Source organism: Natator depressus, chromosome 13 (assembly GCF_965152275.1).
Source record: "Natator depressus isolate rNatDep1 chromosome 13, rNatDep2.hap1, whole genome shotgun sequence".
NCBI lineage: Eukaryota > Metazoa > Chordata > Testudines > Cheloniidae > Natator > Natator depressus.
Window position 1 is genome coordinate 21085011 of NC_134246.1, and position 19814 is coordinate 21104824.

At 51.4% G+C, this 19814-nt stretch overlaps 1 protein-coding gene across 5 annotated transcripts in view; it reads right to left on the bottom strand.

The window, feature by feature from the left end:
• The window catches only part of PLCG1 (phospholipase C gamma 1), a 95369-nt gene that overhangs the window by 27844 nt on the left and 47711 nt on the right, over window positions 1-19814 (bottom strand). For all 5 annotated transcript variants that reach the window (XM_074970201.1, XM_074970203.1, XM_074970200.1 and 2 more), the window contains exons 6-13: window positions 12935-13019; window positions 11265-11348; window positions 7919-7941; window positions 5691-5763; window positions 4390-4491; window positions 3493-3611; window positions 2635-2720; window positions 1266-1386 (exon numbers count right to left, since the gene is read on the bottom strand). In XM_074970201.1, the coding sequence (XP_074826302.1) occupies window positions 1266-1386; window positions 2635-2720; window positions 3493-3611; window positions 4390-4491; window positions 5691-5763; window positions 7919-7941; window positions 11265-11348; window positions 12935-13019 (693 nt within the window). The remainder of the gene's footprint in view (window positions 1-1265; window positions 1387-2634; window positions 2721-3492; window positions 3612-4389; window positions 4492-5690; window positions 5764-7918; window positions 7942-11264; window positions 11349-12934; window positions 13020-19814) is intronic.

Below are 19814 nucleotides of genomic sequence, written 5' to 3' on the forward strand. Positions count from 1 at the left end.
CCGGGGCCAGGGCAGGCTCCCTGCCTGCCCTGACCCCTGCGCCGCTCCGCTCCAGGAAGCGGCTGGAACCATATCCCTGCGGCCCGGCGGGGGGGGGGGGAAGGGCACAGGGCTCTGTGTGCTGTGTTGCCGCTCCTCCAGGTACCTCCCCCAAAGCTCCCATTGGCCACGGTTCCCCGTTCCCGGCCAATGGGAGATGCAGGGGGCAGTGCCTGGAAGCCATGGCAACGCACGGAGCCTTCTGCCCCCCCATCCCTCCCCGGGCCGCAGGGACATAGTTGTGCTGGCTGCTTCCGGGAGCGGCGCGGGGCTTGCAGGGCCATAGGGGGCAATCCCGTGGGCTGGATGTGGCCCGTGGGCTCTAGTTTGCCCACCCCTGGCCTGGAGGTAGGCTGGGGCGGGCTGCTTGGCGGGCCGCATGCTTGAGACCCCTGATTTAGTCAATGGTTAATATATGTTTTTACTCTTTCACAAAATGAAAAAACTAAAAAGAGTCTCTGTAAAAATGCAAATTCTGTGCTTTTCTGTGTTTTTCCATGGCAAATGGATTTCTAGGAGCCCTGTTTATCAGCAAGGACACTAGTCAGACTTATCAAGTAGAGTCACCAAGTTCAAACCTAGAGAGAAGTTAGGCTCTACATTTTCAGAAGTGTTACTAATTCTAGGTGCCCAGTTAACACTTCCCCGCCAGATTTAGAGCATGCCAAGCACTTACAAATCCTACGGACTTCAGCCAGAGCTGGGGGCTCACAGCTCCTCTGAGTACCTGGACCAAAAGTGTCTCCAGTTGGGCACCCAAAGTTAACGGACATTTGAAAATTCAGGCATAAATACCATGCTCAGCATCACAAAGTGATCCCATGAGAGAGCCAGGGACAGAACTCCCAAGACCTTGACCAAATGAGGACATTCTTTACGGGTGAAATCACCCCCATGCAGTGGGGGCAACAGTGCTTAATTTGTGCCAGGGCTTGCCAGGGCTGAGCCTTAGCATCTCTATGTTTGGCAGTTCATAGCCCCGGCACCTCTGGGCTTGGCACATCAGTTATGAAAGTAAAAAAATTGCTTGAGCCCCAGCACCTAACAAATTAAACACATTGGGGGGGGGGGGGGGAGGAGCAAAAGGCCTGCATGGGTCACTTCACACTCTCTTAACCCTGCTTGGAGGCTTCAGGTGTGTCCTTTGCACAAACATGTGTTTCACCCTAGCTGAATCAGGATCAGACCCATGAGGATTCTGCCTTTTGTACACCTGTTCTACTTACTCAGAGGTCATGAAGGCATGTTCCTTGATGGTCATCAAGACGTCAGAGAATTTGATTTTAGTGGTTAAGGTGTGTCCATGGTAAATCACGGGCATCCCATCAGGGCCATCCCAGCAATCCACTAAAACAGAACCCAATGGGAAACTTAACCAAACTCAGTGATGCAAACAGGACGTCAGCGCAAAATGGGTCAAACCAAGCTAGCTCTGCAGGGGAATCAATGTTGGACAGGAAAAGGAGAGAGGTGAAAATCAAGGATCTTTCTGAGAAAACAATGACTTTAACAAGTACAAGATGGTTCAACAAACAAAATCTCCTTAACCCTTTCAGTGCGAGGGCACATGCAACCATCGCATTATGCCGGGTATTGCAAGAGTGTCAAAATGCAGCATGACAGGACAATAACAGTGCTAACAGCATTTCAGTGGCACCTTCCATGCAAAGATCTCATAGCTCTCTCTCTACTTCCATGGACTGAGTCTCATAACAACCAAGAAAGTGAATCTCTTCATCTTACAGATGGGGAAACTGAGGCATGGAGCCATGATGTGACTTGCCCCCACTCACACAGCCAGTCAGTGTCGGAGGGAGATTAGACTTCAGGTCACCTGATGGAGCTGCTTGAAATTTTTCGACTGAAGATCTTTGAGTTAAAAAATGGTTTGGTTGAAATCAAAATATATTCCACAAAAACAAGTGTAATTTTCACTAAACGTTCGATTTGCTGACAATCAAGATCCTCACTGAAAACAGTTTCATTTAGGAAAAAAATTTCAATTAAAAGAAAAATGTGGAATTTTCTGTGAAAAATTCCAAAAGAAACAGCTTTGTTAACATTTGTTGTGAAAATACAATTGGGTTTTTTAAAATGAACTCTGCCTCCCACTCCCCTGTTCTAACCACTGCAGCAGGCTGCCTTCTGGAATACAGCATAAGCATGTGAAGAGATGACAGGCCAGACTGGTAAAGGCAGGGAGGTGCCTAACTCCCACTGACTGCCAAAGGGAGTTAGGAGCCTATATGCCTTTAAAAATCTGCCCCAGAGTGCCAGGCTGTGGCGCTGTGGCATTAGGACAAGGTTCAAGTGGGTGGTAGCTCTATCCCCACTGTTGCTATTTGGTCCCAGGAAAGAGGGGTGCGCTGTGACCCACAGGCCAGGCATGGCATGGAGCAGGACAGAAAGATGGGGCCATGCCTGCCAAAAATGGCCCATGGGACAGCCCTGAGGGCACACTCTTTCTAAAGGCGCTGGCTCACTCACGGCACAGCAGACCCCATTTCACAAAAGGAACCAAGGGCCTCAGATAGGGCAGCACAAAATTCATGGCTGGTGCTGAAAAACAGGAGCCAGCCCCTGCTAGGTACTCACACTCAATACAGCGGCATCCCATACGCAGGCAGCGTGCGTAGGCTTCCAAGGAGGACTCACTGGAGAACTGATCCCCCGTCAGGTACCTTCCACGCAAAAGAAACACGCCATCAAAATAAAGTAATTCACCACGGAAGGGAACACGGAGACCTCTGCATGGGACATCACGGGAGTGAGCAGGACTGGTGCAAGCCACAACCTGGCTTCATGCTGCTAGAATACGACAGAGACACTGTCCTCCTCTTCTACCCATCCCGTCTCTCGTGCTACCCACAGGAATGGTTCAGATCTACCCACCCTCAGTCCTGCTGGGCTGCAAACTCAATCTGCAGAGCTGTGCCCTTTCCTGCTGATGGCACCTGTGACTGAATAGACAGGAAAGCAAACCCAAGCTGCCTTCCGCTCCGTGAGCCACACAAAGCACCATCAGCATTTGCCAGCAGGAGGACGTTCCATTTCCATGGTTCTAAGAGGGTTTTCCACACAGCAGCATTTCAAGCAGTCGATCTCACCCTTGCAGGCTTTTTCTTATAACCCTTTGGAGAGGCGGGGGAGGTCGATAATGCGGATGGTAAATAAAGCAATAGGATGACAGCCCACGCTCTCAGACTGCAGCCAGCGCAGAGGTGCTCCTGATCATGCACAGAACGAAACACCACCGGAATCTAGCAATGGGGAGGCCTGGAGTATTGGGGAGGTGTCTCTGATGAACAGGGCCACAGACTGAAACACCCAGGGAATCGTCGTGCCGCAGGAGTTGGCACAAAAGGGAGAATTTCAGTACTGCGTAATGGAGCAGGAGGCCTGCAAGGATGGACGCATGAGGGCTGGGGAGAGACACCTCTCCCCCGTCCTTACGTGTTATGCGAGGAGGAGATCCAGTAATGGGAGAGGGGGTTGTTCATGTTCTCCGCGCACACTGCGTCCAGCTGCGAGTTCCAGATGCTGTTCTCTTTGGAGAAGAGGAAGGTGAGAATCTGCCCAAGAAGGAACAAAAAGACGTCAAAGGACAATAAGGATTTTACTTCATGGGTTGTAACTGACGCAGATGCAGACGCAAGCCAGATCATCCCCACCCTCACTACACGCAGTCACAAGGGCCGGGACAGTTCCTAATGCAGTGCAGGCCATACCTGGCCCCAGTGAAGCCAATGGCAGTCTGCCCATTCACTCCTGTGGCAGCAAAATGATAAAGGGCCTGCTCTAACCCCAGTGAAATCAATGGGCAGACGGGGATGGGAGTTGATTGTTTAAGGTCTCAGTGCTGCGGGACTTTAAACATATTTACACACAGCAAGGGACATGACACCTTATTTAATCTCTGTCAACTAATAGACTATATTATGTGGCATGATTATTATTAATAATCACCAAATAATTCAATTAAACAAATAATTCTCTACCCCAAGGGGTCTTCCTAACCTTGCAAGATCAGCACAACCAGACAGAGCCCCATGGAGCATTCTGGTGGGGAGCTCAAATGCCCAGTGTTTGGTCCCAATCACAGGGAATTGGGGCATTTAAATTCTCTCATGCAACATGGTGACAATCGAGTGCTAGCTATTCATTGGGATGATCACATACAGCAATGCTATGTAAGAGAAACTCAGACCCTTCAAGCAGCATTACACATAACAGAGGTTAGGGCACACTCCCTATAAAGAACACTAGATCAACTGACTGAGCTGCCCCATACCTTATTCTGAGTCCCCCTCAACCCCATTTTTAATACCAATCACTTCCTCGGAGCCTCACCTCATCCAGAGAGAAATAAGGCTCTTCAATCTCTCTCAGTGGGTCTCTCAGAAAGTTAAACATGAACTCCTGAACCTGGAGGGTGTCTGTAGCCCAGAGTTCCTGCAAACACAGGGAGGGGGAAGAAGAGTTTTGCTTTGTGTGAAATGAACATTTTCAGAAGCTTCCATTTAAAAAGCACATTGAGTTCATTTAATTTGCTGATTTAAATTAAAAAGGGGTCTCAAAGGAAAAGGATCCAGGACTGGGAATTGATTTGTTAATACGAATCAAGTAAACTAATAGCGAACTCAACCCAAGAAACTCTCCCCATTGTTAATTAGATCTTATGATTTTTATGATTTCAGATATATTCCTCTCTGCTCATGCTGTCCTCTGCTACTGAAAACCACTCCCCACCCAGACAGACCCAGGTTGTGGAGGGAGGTGCCAGGCAACAGAAGCCAACCTGGCTCCTTTTTGTCAATTTCTCTCCTGGCACATCAGCATCTTTCATTAGGTCAGCCAGGGAGGCACACATGGGGTTGCTGCAAGGGGGGAGCTCCATGCTATGAAATATTAAGTATTCTCACTGGAGTTACAACCTGCACCAACAATGCCGGCATATGGTTACTGCAGTCAGCTAGGTTCTCCAGTGTGTGCTCTAACTGCCAGGGCCCCTGAGCATGAAGTCTAATTTGCACGATTGCATTAATGAGGGCAATAGTACAGTGGCGGGTGCCATTTATGAACCTAGATAGAGAGAGGTTGCACAGTCTGCAAAATACACAGCACATGCGTTAGCTTTCTGCTTTAGAAGATGCACTTTAAAAAGAAAAGTCAGCGATAAAAATCAATCAATTGCCTGTCAGACTCTGCTGGCAGTCACAACCACTCTCCTGAGCAGACAGGCAGAGACAAGCAGTGCTTCTGCTACCTTAACCCTTTTGACTGATCTAACAGTCATGATCTAAGGGACTAAACCAAACCCTCTTCTCCCCACCCCACCTCCATCACGGAACCTCCATGTTCCCCAAGTATTTGACTAGGATCTCCCCCCACTACTTTCCCCTGTTCCCAGACCAGGATGGCCAGAAGAGATGCCTTCTTAAGATGGTCAGTGCTCTTCCTTAATCAGCCTGCCGTTCCTGACAGGAAGCATTGTGCTCCCAGAAGCCTCAGGGGCAGAGCGCGCCGGTACCCAAGCACTCAGCACTACCAGATCAGAGTCATCCTTTGGACACTGGCTCCCTACAGATTGCCCGTATCGGGGAGAGTGGAGTCCCCTTTCTCCTCTCTTGCTTGACCTTTGGGGAGCTCACCATCTGATACTCCAGTAAGAACTTCTGGAACTCCAGCAGGGACACCTTGGAGTGCTCAAGTCTCTCCCCACACCTGGGGGGGAAGGACACAGAGAGAATCCACAATCAGTGATCTCATTGCTTTGCTGAATGGTCTCTGGGACCCATCGGAGACGGGAAGCCATTATAGATCAGGATGGCACATGCAAGTAACACACAACATCCCTCAGAGAGCAACACAGCAACCCCCACTGCCACCCCAGCACCAAGAAGAGAGACACTTTTGGTGGTGCACACACAATAGAATCATGTCAGGAAACAAAGAGACAAGCGCTCCTCTCCCCAGCTTGAGCCACCTGCGCCCGGACACTGCATTTGCCTGGGGCACCCTGTTACAAACAATACAGCACCAAGAGAGTGGCAGGCCAGAGAAGAGCAACAAAATTAATCAAGGAGCTAGCGGGCTTGACTTGTAAGAAAAGATTAAACGAGCACGGCTAAGGGATAACTGAGGACAAGGCATGGTAACAGCCTACAAACAGATAAAGGATATAAACATCAAGGAGGGAGAGGAACTGTTAGAGAGGCGGGGGGCAGAACGAGGGGTGATGTGATGAAGTCAAGAAAAATGTTGGCTGACTATCAAGAACTTCCTCTGAGTGAAACATTCTAGAGGCATCAGGACAGTATGTAGGACTAGCAGAACTAGACTAGACAAGACGCTAGAAATCCTGCACTGGCTTCTAGGGCAGTGACTCACTGAGCTGGTAGGTTTTTCCACCTCCAGCTTCCACAATTGCATTGAACTTCTGCTTAGCCACAGCACATGGGCAAGTGAGGGCATGGTTTGCCAATGTACCTCGAGCACCATCGGGATGGGATGACCTCTAGGGGTCAGAGGGGCGTTAGTTACCAATGGCTAAGCCCCTTCGTTTTCAGTTTAAACCAATTTTGACCGAAAAATTCCCGGGTTTTACAAAAAGTATTATTCATTTTTTTCTGATTTTCACACTACTTTTGTATCGTCCAAATATACATAAAATAATGTGTTTTATTAGGAAAATACAATACATTACATGAGCTATATGTATTACAATAATACATTAGTCTGTGTGTATGATGCAAAGCTGCCTGTTGAAGTAAGGCTATGTATTAGTCTAGAAGATACACACACTAAACAAACAGGCAGGCACGCAAGCTCTGAAGTGTGTGCCAATCTGAACGTGCTGATGAATCTCACGCCCACAACGTACACATTTCAAGCTGTTAGCAGATAACAGTTTAAAGTTTTGACACGCTAAAATGTGAGGAAAATGAAAATCTGTCTCTGGAAAATGAAAATCTGTCTCAGACTACGTTTCAGAACACAAGAAAGTATTCAAAAGTTAAAAAAAAAAAAAACAGGAGAAAAGGACAAAGTTGAGTGTCTGCGCTGCAAATGGTGTGGCCCAATTATTAAATGTAAATATTTATAGGCTAATAGTTCTAAGTCTACAACAATAAACTGTTCATTCAAAGGAAAAGTTCTATTTGGGGATTAGAGAGATATTGTTTTCTTAAACACAGAGGTGGCATTGTGTTTTGAGTTCTGTTTTAGTTCTGCAGCAAACCACATTGAATTCCACTCATCAAAGCATCAATCTACTGAATATTTTTTCCCCCAGTCCTTCCGTCCACCAAAATAAACCCTGATATTTACCCAGAAAATTTGACAGTTTTTTGCACTGATTTTCACCTGTTTTTGTTGTTGTGGTAATAAACACTGACAAATTCCCAGGAAAAATTAAATAAAATAAAAACTGAAAACAAAGGGCCTTACCAAAGGCCCACACAGTCCTTGGCCTCTCTGATGAGACTGTCAACATTGCAGCTGGTTAGCGTCAATTGTGGGGACAGCTTTTGAGATGTGGGCAGTTGTCCCCTAGGAACTGGATCAAGACCAAACTTAGTTCACACAGATCAAACAAACAGCTTTCAGAGGGTGACAACTTCTGGTTGCTAGTGACCTGGGCTGGATTGTCTCTGGTGAGCTAGAGGCGAGAGGCTCCAATACTCACCTCCTGAGCCCAGCGGTTCCACAACAGAGATGCTGGTTTAGAACATGCGTAAGCATGAGCAGAATCCTCTCTGACGAGCAAGGAGCGCACAGGACGGCTCATGCTCCCACATAACTGCCGACACCCATGCACACTGAAAGTGTAAGGAAATAGCCTTCCACCCCCCACGCCCAAAGTGAGAGAGGCATTTACCTTTCCAGGAACGGGAGCTCCATCTGCAACAGAAGAAACACACACGTCAGCTTCTTTACAAGACTAGACCTCAAATGCAGCAGGGCTAATACTGTGGGTCCCTGCATGGCCCTGGAACCTGGGATCCTTTGCTGACCTTCACCAGTTGAATTCGGGTCCACAGTGCTTCAGAGGAAAGCCTGTGCTAAGCAGAGCTACTCAAGGAGAAAAGGTCTGTCTCTCCTTCTGCACATATAGGCTCCCTCCTGTACTAGGCAGCACGCCCCTGTCGATTAGGCAGACGTCCCAACGTTCCCGGGACAATCTCACCGTTAGCACAGAGTAACTGGGCTTGTTCACTGCTGTCCTGCGCCTTGTGCCATCATTTACACCAGTACAAAGTGAGTCAGTGGAGAATTTGGGTTTAGCAGCATTTTACATTCTCTTTGATCCAGGCCTGAAACACAAGGGGCAAGTTGGTGGGGAACCAGCCCCGCTGCGTGTTGATGACTGGAGTAAGGGGGCAGGGGCTCAGCCTACCTTTGACAGGCTCCACAAGGACAAGGAGCCTACATGCATCTGACGAAGTGGGTATTCACCCACGAAAGCTTACGCTCCAATGCTGTTAGTCTAGAAGGTGCCACAGGACTCTTTGCCACTTTTACAGATCCAGACTAACACGGCTACCCCTCTGATAAAGGACAAGGAGGCAATTCAGGTTCACCTGGGACTAATTAACTCACTGAGAAATGGGGAGGCAATTACTTAGATAGGAAGTGCCTGGGCCTGATAAAAGGCAGCTTCTCCCAGTCAAGGTGAGCTAGAGACCAGGGGCTCCTGGGGAGAGGAACAATTCTCCACAATACAGAAGGAAAGCTCCCAAGGGGAGGGCTTCTCCAGGGAGCCTGGGGAGGAGGCTCACCGGGAAAGGAATCATGATGCTAGGTGGGAGAGGCTCCGAAAGGGAAGTGCTCCGAAAGGGAAGTGCTATGAATGCCGTGTCTTGGCGGAACCTGCCCATGGAAGCACTTCACCAGTGAGCAACAGAAGTCCTAGATCTTAGGGATTACAGGCTGTTCCAAGGAAGGGTAATCCCAGTTTGATCTCTGTGGGGACCCCGACCCAAGAGGAGAGACCCTTCTCCAGCTGATGATGAGAGGCCCTGGCTCCAGAAGAAGCTCTGAGGCCAATGGGACCTTGCTGGTAAGGAAGCTGGACATAAGTGGGGTTGATGGATCATGATTAACTCAGCCCCTCTCCCCTCCAGCTAGAAATGCTGGGGTGGGGGCCTATTTGTATAACGTGCCACCTTTGAGTTAAATAAACTACAGCCCTGACAGGGCACTGCTCAACATACATGAGCTTCACTGGACTCACTGAAGCCCACTAGGGGAAACTGAGGCAGACACACAAATGCATTGCTGCACCAGGCCGCCAGGGACACCCCAGGCGTGAGGGCCTCCCATACACTGCCCCTCCATCTTAGATGTATAACTGAACAATGGTCTTCCTTGCTCCATCCTACCTCTGGAACCAAGTGCAATGATTAAGTGCAGCCGCTGGACCCAGTCTCTCACCAGGATCTGCCCAGCTTTGTTAAACGTTCTTCCGACACAGCTAAGGCCCACAGACTAGCCCACAATGCTCTGATCTCATCAGCAGGAGAGAGAACAGGAACCTACAAGCTAATCACACTGAAGTGATAAGTTATCAACCTCTGAGCTTTGGAAGGGCCAAGGACGGGTCTGATCGTCCCATTCATATTTGAATGGGAGAAAAAACGTGGTTGGAGGATGATAGAACCTCCAAAAAAGACAAATCCCAGAGCTCTGGGCACATCACTTCACTTAACAGCCTCAAGGGAATAATCCGGATGTGCAGCAGGTGAAGGCTACACCGTGAAACACTTGATTCACTGATGCCAGATTTGCCAATTGTCTGGCAATCCATGGTAATCACTCGCACAGCGTGAAGTGGGGGGGAGTCACTGCCAGCTAACCTCCAAATGTGCATTCTTTCCCTTCCATTACTGACATTGCTCTCCCCGACCCCTGCCTGTGCACTGAAATGGGCCAGAATCCCAACCTCCAGGGGCGCTCTGATAGTTGCAGCCAGCCTCATGATGTGGCTAGCGTACACAAAGCATAGGGGAACGTTGGCCAGAGGGGCTAGAGCAGAGGTGGGCAAAGTATGGCCCCGAGGGCCACATCCGGCCCACGGGACCCTCCTGCCCAGCCCCTGAGCTCCTGCCCCGGGAGGCTGTCCTCCGGCCCCTCCCCCACAACCTCACCTCGCTCCACCACCGGCGCAATGCTCTGGGCAGCGGGGCTGTGAGCTCCTGGGGCAGCGCAGCTGCAGAGCCCGGCCTGACCCGATGCCCTGAGCTGCGCGGTGGCTGTAGAGCCGCCAGAATAGCCAAGCGCGGTAAGGGGGCAGGGAGCTGGGGGGGGTTGGATCGAGGGCAGGGGAGTTCGGGGTGGTGGTCAGAGGGTGGGGGTGTAGATAGGGTTTCGGGGCAGGAACAGGGGGTTGAATGGGGGCAGGGGTCCCGGGGGGAGCAGTCAGGAAGGAGGGGGGGTTGGATGGGGCGGCAAGGGGCAGGCAGGGGCAGGGGTCCTGGCGGCAGTCAGGGGACAGGGAGAAGGGGTGGTTTGATGGGGCAGGGGTCCCGGGGGGGCGGTCAGGAATGAGAGGAGGGGTTGGATGGGGTGGCGGGGGGCAGGATGGGGCAGGGCTGTCAGGGAATGGGGAGGTTGGATGGGGCAGGTGTCCCGGGGGGGGCTGTCAGGGAACAGTGGGGGTTGGATGGGGGAGGAGTGAATGGGGCAGGGGTCCCGGTGGGGGCTGTCAGGGAACAGGGGGGGTTGGATGGGGCAGGAGGGACAGATAGGAGGTGGGGGCCAGGCCATGACCCCCTCCCCTAACCGGCCCTCCATACAATTTCCAAAACCTGATGCAGCCCTCAGGCCAAAAAGTTTGCCCGCCCCTGGGCTAGAGGGGCAACGTGTTAAAAATGGTAGGGAGGAGGGAGCAGAAGTGCAAATCCATGAATCCTGCAGTCATAATAAGGGTAGTTCGGCACTGGAACGGAAACATTCCCTTGCCCTACTCAGGCGGTTGTATCCGTGGCCGGGGAAGGAGAAAGATGCAAGGCAAGGAACGCTCCCATAGTGAAGGAGAGAGGGAGAAAAGAGTGGAAGCATGCAGGACAGACACGTCCTGGGCAGACGAGTTCATGTATGTATGTGAAGTACCAGAAACGCCAATCACTCCCTTTACCAAGTCACTCCAAACCATCTCCTCTCACGGCTGGCAAGTTTCTGCCCCTCCCGGGCACCCCCAGCACAGAGATCTTGAGCCATCTCACCGTTTTCTGGGCGTCATACATCAGGCTTCGGTAAAGCTGGGCGAACTGGCTGTACGTTATATCCCCGTTCCTCTGCTCCACATCCTGCAGCCAAGAGGAGCAGAAATAGGACAGCAGCTCTGATCACACGCGACACCATGCTCTTCATGGCCTGGACAGCCCTCCCGTCACTGGGGCTTGCTGCAGAGGCAAGTGGTCCCTGCAGGGAGGGCAAGGTGAACATTTTGCCCAACCATGCCCACTGCCCTTTCATGCATGCGCTGCAACCAGGAGGGCCACCGCGGCACCACACAGGGTCGAGAAACATGCTTCAGAAACCTATCGCCCAGATCTGGGTTTCTGCCGGCAAGCATCACTAAAGCTGGGTCTCACCGATACCTCTGCCTGCAGAAGGCAAAGGGTGTGAACTCTGACTGATGCAGAATAAGCCTGCCACTGTAGCAGCATGCCAGACACTCTGCCTCCAAGCTCACACCCTCCCCCACAGCTTACAAGCTGGAGCAGGAGGAAACTCAGACATATTCTGCTCCCTGTGGGTGCCGGGAAATCTGCAAAGCAAAGAGTTCTGTGCAGTAAAAGCAACCTATTCCGCACTGCTGCTTCCGGGCAGGAGGCTACAGGGAGGGAAGCAGCAGTCTTCACAGGAAATTCAAACCCCAGCCAGGCCCTGGTGAGTGAGAAACAAATAGAGTCTTCACACACCAGCCATGCACTAAAGAGCAGGAGCATCTTGTGACTAGGGTAGGGGGCTGAGATTGCAGAACTCCTGGGTTCTATTCCCTGTCTCTGCCACCGACTTCTTGCAGCTGCAGGTAAGTCACTTTCACCTCTCCATGCCCCAGCTCTCTATCTACAAAATGGGGTTCATGCGGGGTTATTTCACAGTAGTCTTGTGAGGTGTAAAAAATTTCACATGTCCTTCGAGATCCTCAGGTGGCATCGCTTAGAACTGCCTGCCATCGCATGGGTGGCGGAGCCTGCAGGGGCTCAGTGACCATGGGACAGGAGTGGATAAAGCTCCATCATCCCAGATGATCATTGCCCTGCCCTCACTAAGGCAGCATGTTTGTGAGTTGCCCACGACCCGGCCATCCCTGGTTCTATGGTGACCTGACGCAGCCAGCTGCCGGATCAGCTCAGTGTTTGCACAAGGCTGCAGGGTCAGGCAGCAGCCTGCTGGGCTGAACTTCTCTTCTCCTGCAGTGCTCGGTTCAGCCAGGACAGGATGTGTGATGGGCGGCATGGGTATGTGCACCCCCACCTCTGAGCATGGGAGCATCTCGGAGACCAGGGACAACAAAAACATGGGAAAGGTCAGAAAGCCATAAACACCAGCTGGTGAGGAGGGGCATAAGGCGGATAGGACAGAAAATCGAGCTGGCCACATAGGGGCCAGGGAGTGGCATGAACGGGGATTTGGCACCAATTCATTCACTGCAAGAGGGTAAGAACGGGCTGGGAAGCCTGGCACTCAGACATGCACAGCGTTATAGTCACAGGTGGGACTGGTTTAAAACCAGGCAAAAGGCTGCCGTGGGTCCAGAGACAGGTGCCTAGCAAGGCAAGAGACCCTTTATCGCCTCGCTACACACCAGTCTCTGGATCCTTGGGTTTAGAGTGGGGATGGGGAGAGGGATTGTGACGGGTCAGGGTAAAGCCTGAGCACTCACCGTTAATCTCTCCCGCAGGAACCGCATGTTCGGGACTCGGTAGTTGACCTGGGACAGCATGTTCTTCAAATCCTTAGCTGAAATCCTAGCTCAGCAGAGGAAGGAGGGGAACACACACAGTTAGCGACTCTGCTTTCATGGACTGAAGAGCCCAACCCCCAAACCGCAATGCTCTGTCCAGAAAGCAGAATGTTTCCACAGGGGAGCAAGGAGAAGTAACCATCCAAAATACCCCAAGCTGGCATCAACCATCAAGCACAGAACAGATGGGCATCTAGCCCTGCCTGGCAGGAAGCCGGGGAGGGTCCTCAGGGTAGATTAAAGAGGAGATCCTTAGCCATATAAGCTTTCATGCCCACACAGTGCAGTGAGCCCCTAAAGCTCGAAACGGGATATGCAGTACTGAAGGGGCCATTACAGGAGTCTGTATTGTTCCCTAGATTTGAATTACCTGGAGCTACTCAGAGACTTGAAGGCCAGAAGGGAACATCACAATCATCTAGTCTGATCTCCTGCACATCGCAGACCACAGAACCTCACCCACCCACTCCTGTAACAGGCCCATAACCTCTGGCTGCGTTACTGACGTCCTCACAACATAATTTGAAGACTTCAAGCTACAGAGAATCCACCATTTACTCAAATTCAAACCAGCAAGTGACCCTTGCCCCAGACTGCAGAAGAAGGCGAATAACCCCCAGGTCTCTGTCAATCTGACCTGTAGGAAAATTCCTTCCCAACCCCAAATATGGCAGCTAGTCTTGGAGCAGTGGGTGAGACCCACCAGCCAGACACCTGGGAAAGAATTCTCTATAATAACTCGGAGTCCTCCTTGAATAGTGTCTCATGTCTGGGCATTGGAGATATTTGCTAACAGCAATCACGGATGAGCCATTGTAGACAACCACATCATACCATCCCCTCCATAAACTTATCAGTCTTGAAAGAAGTTTACATATAAAATGATGGGATCTAAATTAGCTGTTGCCACTCAAGACAGAGATCATGAAGTTACTGTGGATAGTTCTCTGAAAACATCCACTCAATGTGCAGCGGCAGTCAAAAAAGCTAACAGAATGTTGGGAATCATTAAGAAAGGGATAGATAATAAGACAGAAAATATCGTATTGCCCCTATATAAATCCATGGTACGCCCACATCTTGAATACTGCGTGCAGATGTGGTCGCCCCATCTCAAAAAAAAGATACATTGAAATTGGAAAAGGTTCAGAAAAGGGCAACAAAAATGATTAGGGGTATGGAACAGCTTCAATATGAAGAGAGATTAATACTACTTGGACTTTTCAGCTTGGAAAAAAGATGATTAAGGGGGGATATTGTAGAGGTCTATAAAATCATGACTGGTGTGGAGAAAGTAGATAAGGAAGTTATTTACTCCTTCTCATAACACAAGAACTAGGGGTCACCAAATGAAATTAATAGGCAGTAGGTTTAAAACAAACAAAAGGAAATATTTCTCCACATAACGCACAATCAACCTGTGGAACTCCTTGCCAGAGTATGTTGAGAAAGCCAAGACTATTACAGGATTCAAAAAAGAACTAAATAAGTTCATGGAGGATAGGTGCATCAATGGCTATTAGCCAAGATGGGCAGCGATGGTGTCCCTCGCCTCTGTTTGCCAGAAGCTGGGAATGGGCAACAGCGGATGGATCACTTGATAATTACCTGTTCTGTTCATTCCCTCTGGGGCACCTGGCATTGGCCACCGTCGGAAGACAGGATACTGGGCTAGACGCACCTTTGGTTTGACCCAATATGGCTGTTCTTATGTCAGGGTTTTTTGCCCCCACTACTCCCCTTGGAAGGCTGTTCCAGAACTTCACTCCTCTGACGGTTAGAAACCTTCATCTAATCTCAAGCCTCAACTTGTTGATGGCCAATTTATACTCATTTGTTCTTGTGCCAACATTGGCCCTTAATTTAAACTCCTCTCCCTCCCTGGTGTTTATCTCTCTCATGTGTTTATAGAGAGCAATCATATCTCCCTCCAGCCTTGTTTTGTTAGACTAAACAAGCCAAGCTATTTAAGTCTCCTTTCATATGGTAGGTTCTCCAAACCTCAGATCATCCTAGTATCCCTTCTCTGTACCTGTCCAGTATGAATTCATCTTTCTTAAACAGGAGAGACCAGAACTGCACACAGCATTCCAAATGAGGTCGCACCAGTGCCTTGTATAAAGGTATTAATGCTTCCCTATCTCCACTGGAATACCTCTCCTGATGCACCCCAGGACTGCATTAGCTTTTTTCGCAAATGTGTCACACAGGTGGCTCACAGTCATCCTGTGATTGACCAGCACACTCAGGTCTTTCTCCTCCTCTGCCATTTCCAACTAATAAGTCCCAAGGTTATAGCAAATATTCTTGTTGTTATCCCCTAAGTGCATAACCGTACACTATTAAATTTCATCACATGGGGCTATCAGGGTAATGATACAGATGGGCAGGTTATGGTGGCTTCAGTCGGTGTGGATCACCATGCCTTCCGATTCTGATGGGGCAGTGGCCTAGTGCTTAACAGAGACTAAGGACTAGACTGGCTGAGAGTTGGCAAGGCTTGGGCCTACGAGTCAAGAGCATGTACCAACAGGTAGGCTTGGCATCAGCAAGCCAGCCATGCACCATGCTCCCGCCTAGGTCAATGTCAGTCCCACGCAAGGAAGGGCTTGGGCCTACAACTGCCCATGCAACTACTCCAGGAACAACCTACGTGCCTCAGCCAAAAAGAAAAAAAAAAGCTGGCATTCAGTATTTGTCCTTCAGGCAATGCAAAGTCACAGTGCGATGAATCAAACCTCCCACTGAAACCCAGGAGATCCCCAAGGGGGAAGACACTAGGCTCTGTGGCAACCCTAGAGAGAGAGACAGACGGCCCAAGTGGGCGTCGTGAACAGCACAAGCGGGAACTGCCAGGACACAGTTTGGTATCGTTTTCCTGCTGAGTCTGATGACACTACCAGCAAGGAGACTCTGTTGGTCTGGGGGAGACCAGGCATGGACGCCCACAGAACAGTGATGTGCAAAGACATTTCATGTCTGCCAGGAACCCAGAAGGGAAGCCAGTGTGTCTCGTTCGCAGGCGCCCTTCAGCACCAGCCCCGAAGCGATGCTAACCTGGGAGCCGTCTACACAGTGGGGAGGACACACTTCTGTTCAGGGAACAGAGAACGAGAGTCAGATCATTCTGCAGAAAAAGGCAACAGGCCCAACACATGGCCCAAGCCCTCCCTACCCTCCCCCTTCGAGCAGCAAAATAACCTGAAGAGCCAGCGACGCGGAGTCACCCAGAAAGCTGAAACAATAAGATCACCTCCCCTACCAGGAAGAAGTTATTCCTAATGGCCAGTGCTTAATTTGTAATGAAAGAAGTGCCAGGGCTCAAGCAATTGAGGGGAAGGTACTTAAGCAATTTTTTTACATTCATAACTGATATGGCAAGCCCAGAGGTGCCGGGGCTACGAACTGCCAAGCCCAGAGGTGCTGGGCCTCAGCCCTGGCACAAATCCAGCACTGGTAATGGCACAAATCCAGCTTCCTCTGAAAGACAGTGCGACAAAGATGGGGAACGAACATATTTAATGGAGCTATACAAGGTCTTGGGCAAGCCAGAGAGAAGGCCCACATGCCCAAAACACAGCTACCAGGGCCTCAGGAGGACCGGGATTCAGCGGGCATCCAAGGTGGTAGCACGGAGGTCAGACAGGGAAGGGATTCCAAGGGAGCGCAGTTCCAAACGCTGGAGGATGGAGCACGCACAGTGGCTGGATCAATGCCACCTGCGACTCCTATTTTGGGATCAGCCACAGGAAATGAATCACAATAGAGGAGCCACAGGATGGGGGGGGAGAGACAAGGGAGATTGTTCCTGTGTCATCATCCCGCTATTTGTTTGTCAGCTGCTTTTACCTTCCCTGCCATCCCCTCTGCGGGAAGCAGCGGGTCCTCTCTGTTCCCATCTGGGGATCCCCCATGTTTTGCAGCTGTCCATCTTTGAGGCTCTGCATTGTGGCCAAGGTCTAGTCAGGATACCCTTTCGAGACTATTGATGCAGATCCTTAAAGTGGCTGCAGGGGTCACTGTTGAGCATGGCAAGGCGCTAATCCATCTCCTCCGCCTCTCCTGCCTGCCCTGTGCAGAGCAAGGCACGTAGGGTTGCCAACTTTCTACTCGCACAAAACCAAACGCCCTTGCTGTGCCCCTGCCCCTTCTCCAAGGCCCTGCCCCCTGCTCACTCCATCCCCCCATCCCCCTCCCCACCCTCACTCACTCGCTCATTTTCACCAGGCTGGCTCTGGGGGTTGGAGTGGGGGGCAGGGAGGGCTCCAGGAGGGGTTGTGGGCTCCAGGGTGGGGTCAGAAAGGAGGAGTTCAGGGTGCAGAAGGGGGATCGGGGCTGAGGCAGTGAGCTGGGATGCGGAAGAGGGTGAGGGCTCTGGGGTGCAGGAGGGGGCTCTGGGCTGGGACTGAGGAGTTCGGAGGGCAGGAGGGGGACCAGGGCTGGGCAGGGGGATCAGGGCTCTGGCTGGGGGTGTGGGCTCTGGGGTGGGGCTAGGGATGAGGGGTTTGGGGTGCAGGCTCCAGTCTGGGACCTAACGGTTTGGAGGGCAGAAGGGGGACCAGGGCTGGAGCAGGGGGCTCTGGGCTGGGACTGAGGGTTTCATAGAGAGGAATGGGGCTCAGGGCAGAGGGTTGGGGCACGGGAGAGGGCCAGGGGTGCAGGCTCTGGGCGGCACTTACCTGAGGCAGCTCCTGGAAACAGCAGCAGCATGTCCCCCCTCCGACTCCTAGGCAGAGGCACGGCCAAGCAGCTCTGCACGCTGCCCCATCCACAGGCACTGCCCCCCACAGCACCTACTAGCCGCAGTTCCCAGCCAATGGGAGCTGCGGAGCTGGCACTAGAGACAGGGGCACTGCGCAGACCCTCCTGGCTGCCCCTACACCTAAGAGCTGGAGAAGGGACATGCCGCTGCTTCCGGGAGCTGCAGGGAGCCTGCCTTAGCCCCACTGCACCGCCGATTGGACTTTTAATGGCCCGGTCAGCAGTGCTGAACGGAGCCGCGAGGGTCCCTTTTTGACCGGGCGTTCCAGTCGAAAACCGGACACCTGGCAAAAGGGCACGGCTTGTGCTAGGGGAATCCTTGCCACCAGCTCAGTGTTGAACCACATTGCTACAGCCAGGGAGTGACTTTCCCTGCAGAGCTTCCTCCACAAGCATCACAGCCCTCTCACCGGGAACTCCCTGCCCACCCATCACGTCACATGCTTGCGGCATCGTAGGTCCAAGAGACAGGAACAATCAGCTGGCCTCACTCAGAACAGGAAGAGGAAGAGGGGAGGAATGGGACCATCACCGACAGCTAGCAGAACACCTAAGGGGGAAGGTTGCAGGAAGCAGCTCTCACAAGCTACAGTCATGACCCGAAGCCATGAGATTACAGGACAGACCACAAGGAAGGTGGGCCCCAACCTGTCGCTACCCATTAGTGCTAATACACGAGGTGCACTTTGTGCATTCAGTACTGATCTCAGTCCCGCCAGAGGTGAGGCTTGGGGCTTATGAAGGGGTGCGTGCATGGGATGGGGTGCGTGTAAGAGAAAACCTATCCCTAGGTAGCCGTGGCACACCAGGCCAGTGCATTAGCCTTCACCGCTAGAAACAAGGATTCCAGCTCACAAGGGGACATGAACCTGGTTCTTGCTCACAGGGGGCATCCTGTCTCTATCTTCCAACAAGACACCACTTCATTTCTAAAGCGAAGTGAAGGGCTGGAAGCACCTAGGATTGAGTGGGTCAGGACTGAGGGGCAGATCTGGGTTTGTGGGGCCCAGGGCTGGACCAGTAAGGGACACAGCAGTTGAGGATGAAGGGACAGGGACAGAGCCAGAGTAGGCATTCAGGACCGGAGCATCAGGAGGTGCTGTGGTCACAAGTGAGATGCATCAGCGAAGCACCGTGGGGATGGGAAAAGCAGGTGGTGTTACAGGACTGCCAGGTAAATTGGCAGAGCTGTTCTGGGGACACTTTCAGAGCTCCAGCTCCTACCATGCGGGACTCTAGACAGGGCTCTTACACCCTCACTTTCATATACAATAAATACACCCACATGGGAAAGACGAAAGATTATCCAATTACTGTACCACAGGCACTGAGCCAGGCAGCTCTCTTACTTTGGAAAGAGATAAGATCTGAAACCTACCAGTCAGAGGCGGAGATAAGCTCTTCATATATCTTTAAATATTTGCTCTAACTGGCACAGTCTGTCTTTTTCCAGCCTCCCCACTCTAATTTTCCATGATGCATGCATGAGAAACAGATGTGTGTATGTGTTTGCTTTCCATTCCCTCCCCACTATAGATATATATACACATACATTTCACACCCACCCACCGTACACCCTGCCAATGGAGAACTTAGCAGAAATTTCTCCCCGCCACGAGGGCCCTCTGAATAGCCAGAGACTCCCAAAGAGCTCACAGAGAGAGGGAAGACAAGAGACACAGCACACTGAGCATAAACCCAGCCTGTTATAATCCATGGCAGCTGGGAACCAGCTCACATGCCTATGTAACAAACTCTAATTCTCTGCGCAGGCCATTCTCAGAGCCTAGGGAAGAACCCAGCCATCTTGCCCCACAGGTCAGGGATGATAGATAGACATGGTAAGGACAGTGTCACAAGATACTTATCAACCTCACTCCCCCGCCCCCGAGCACTAGTCATCAGTCACTAGATCACCTGTGGACTTGATCCTACAGCACTCAGCCCGCTCTCAGATCCTTGTGCAAGCCAGCCTGGGTGAGGTCCTTGGGAGCGAAGGCAAACAGCTCTGGGAAACAAGCCAGAAGTCTGAGCCCAC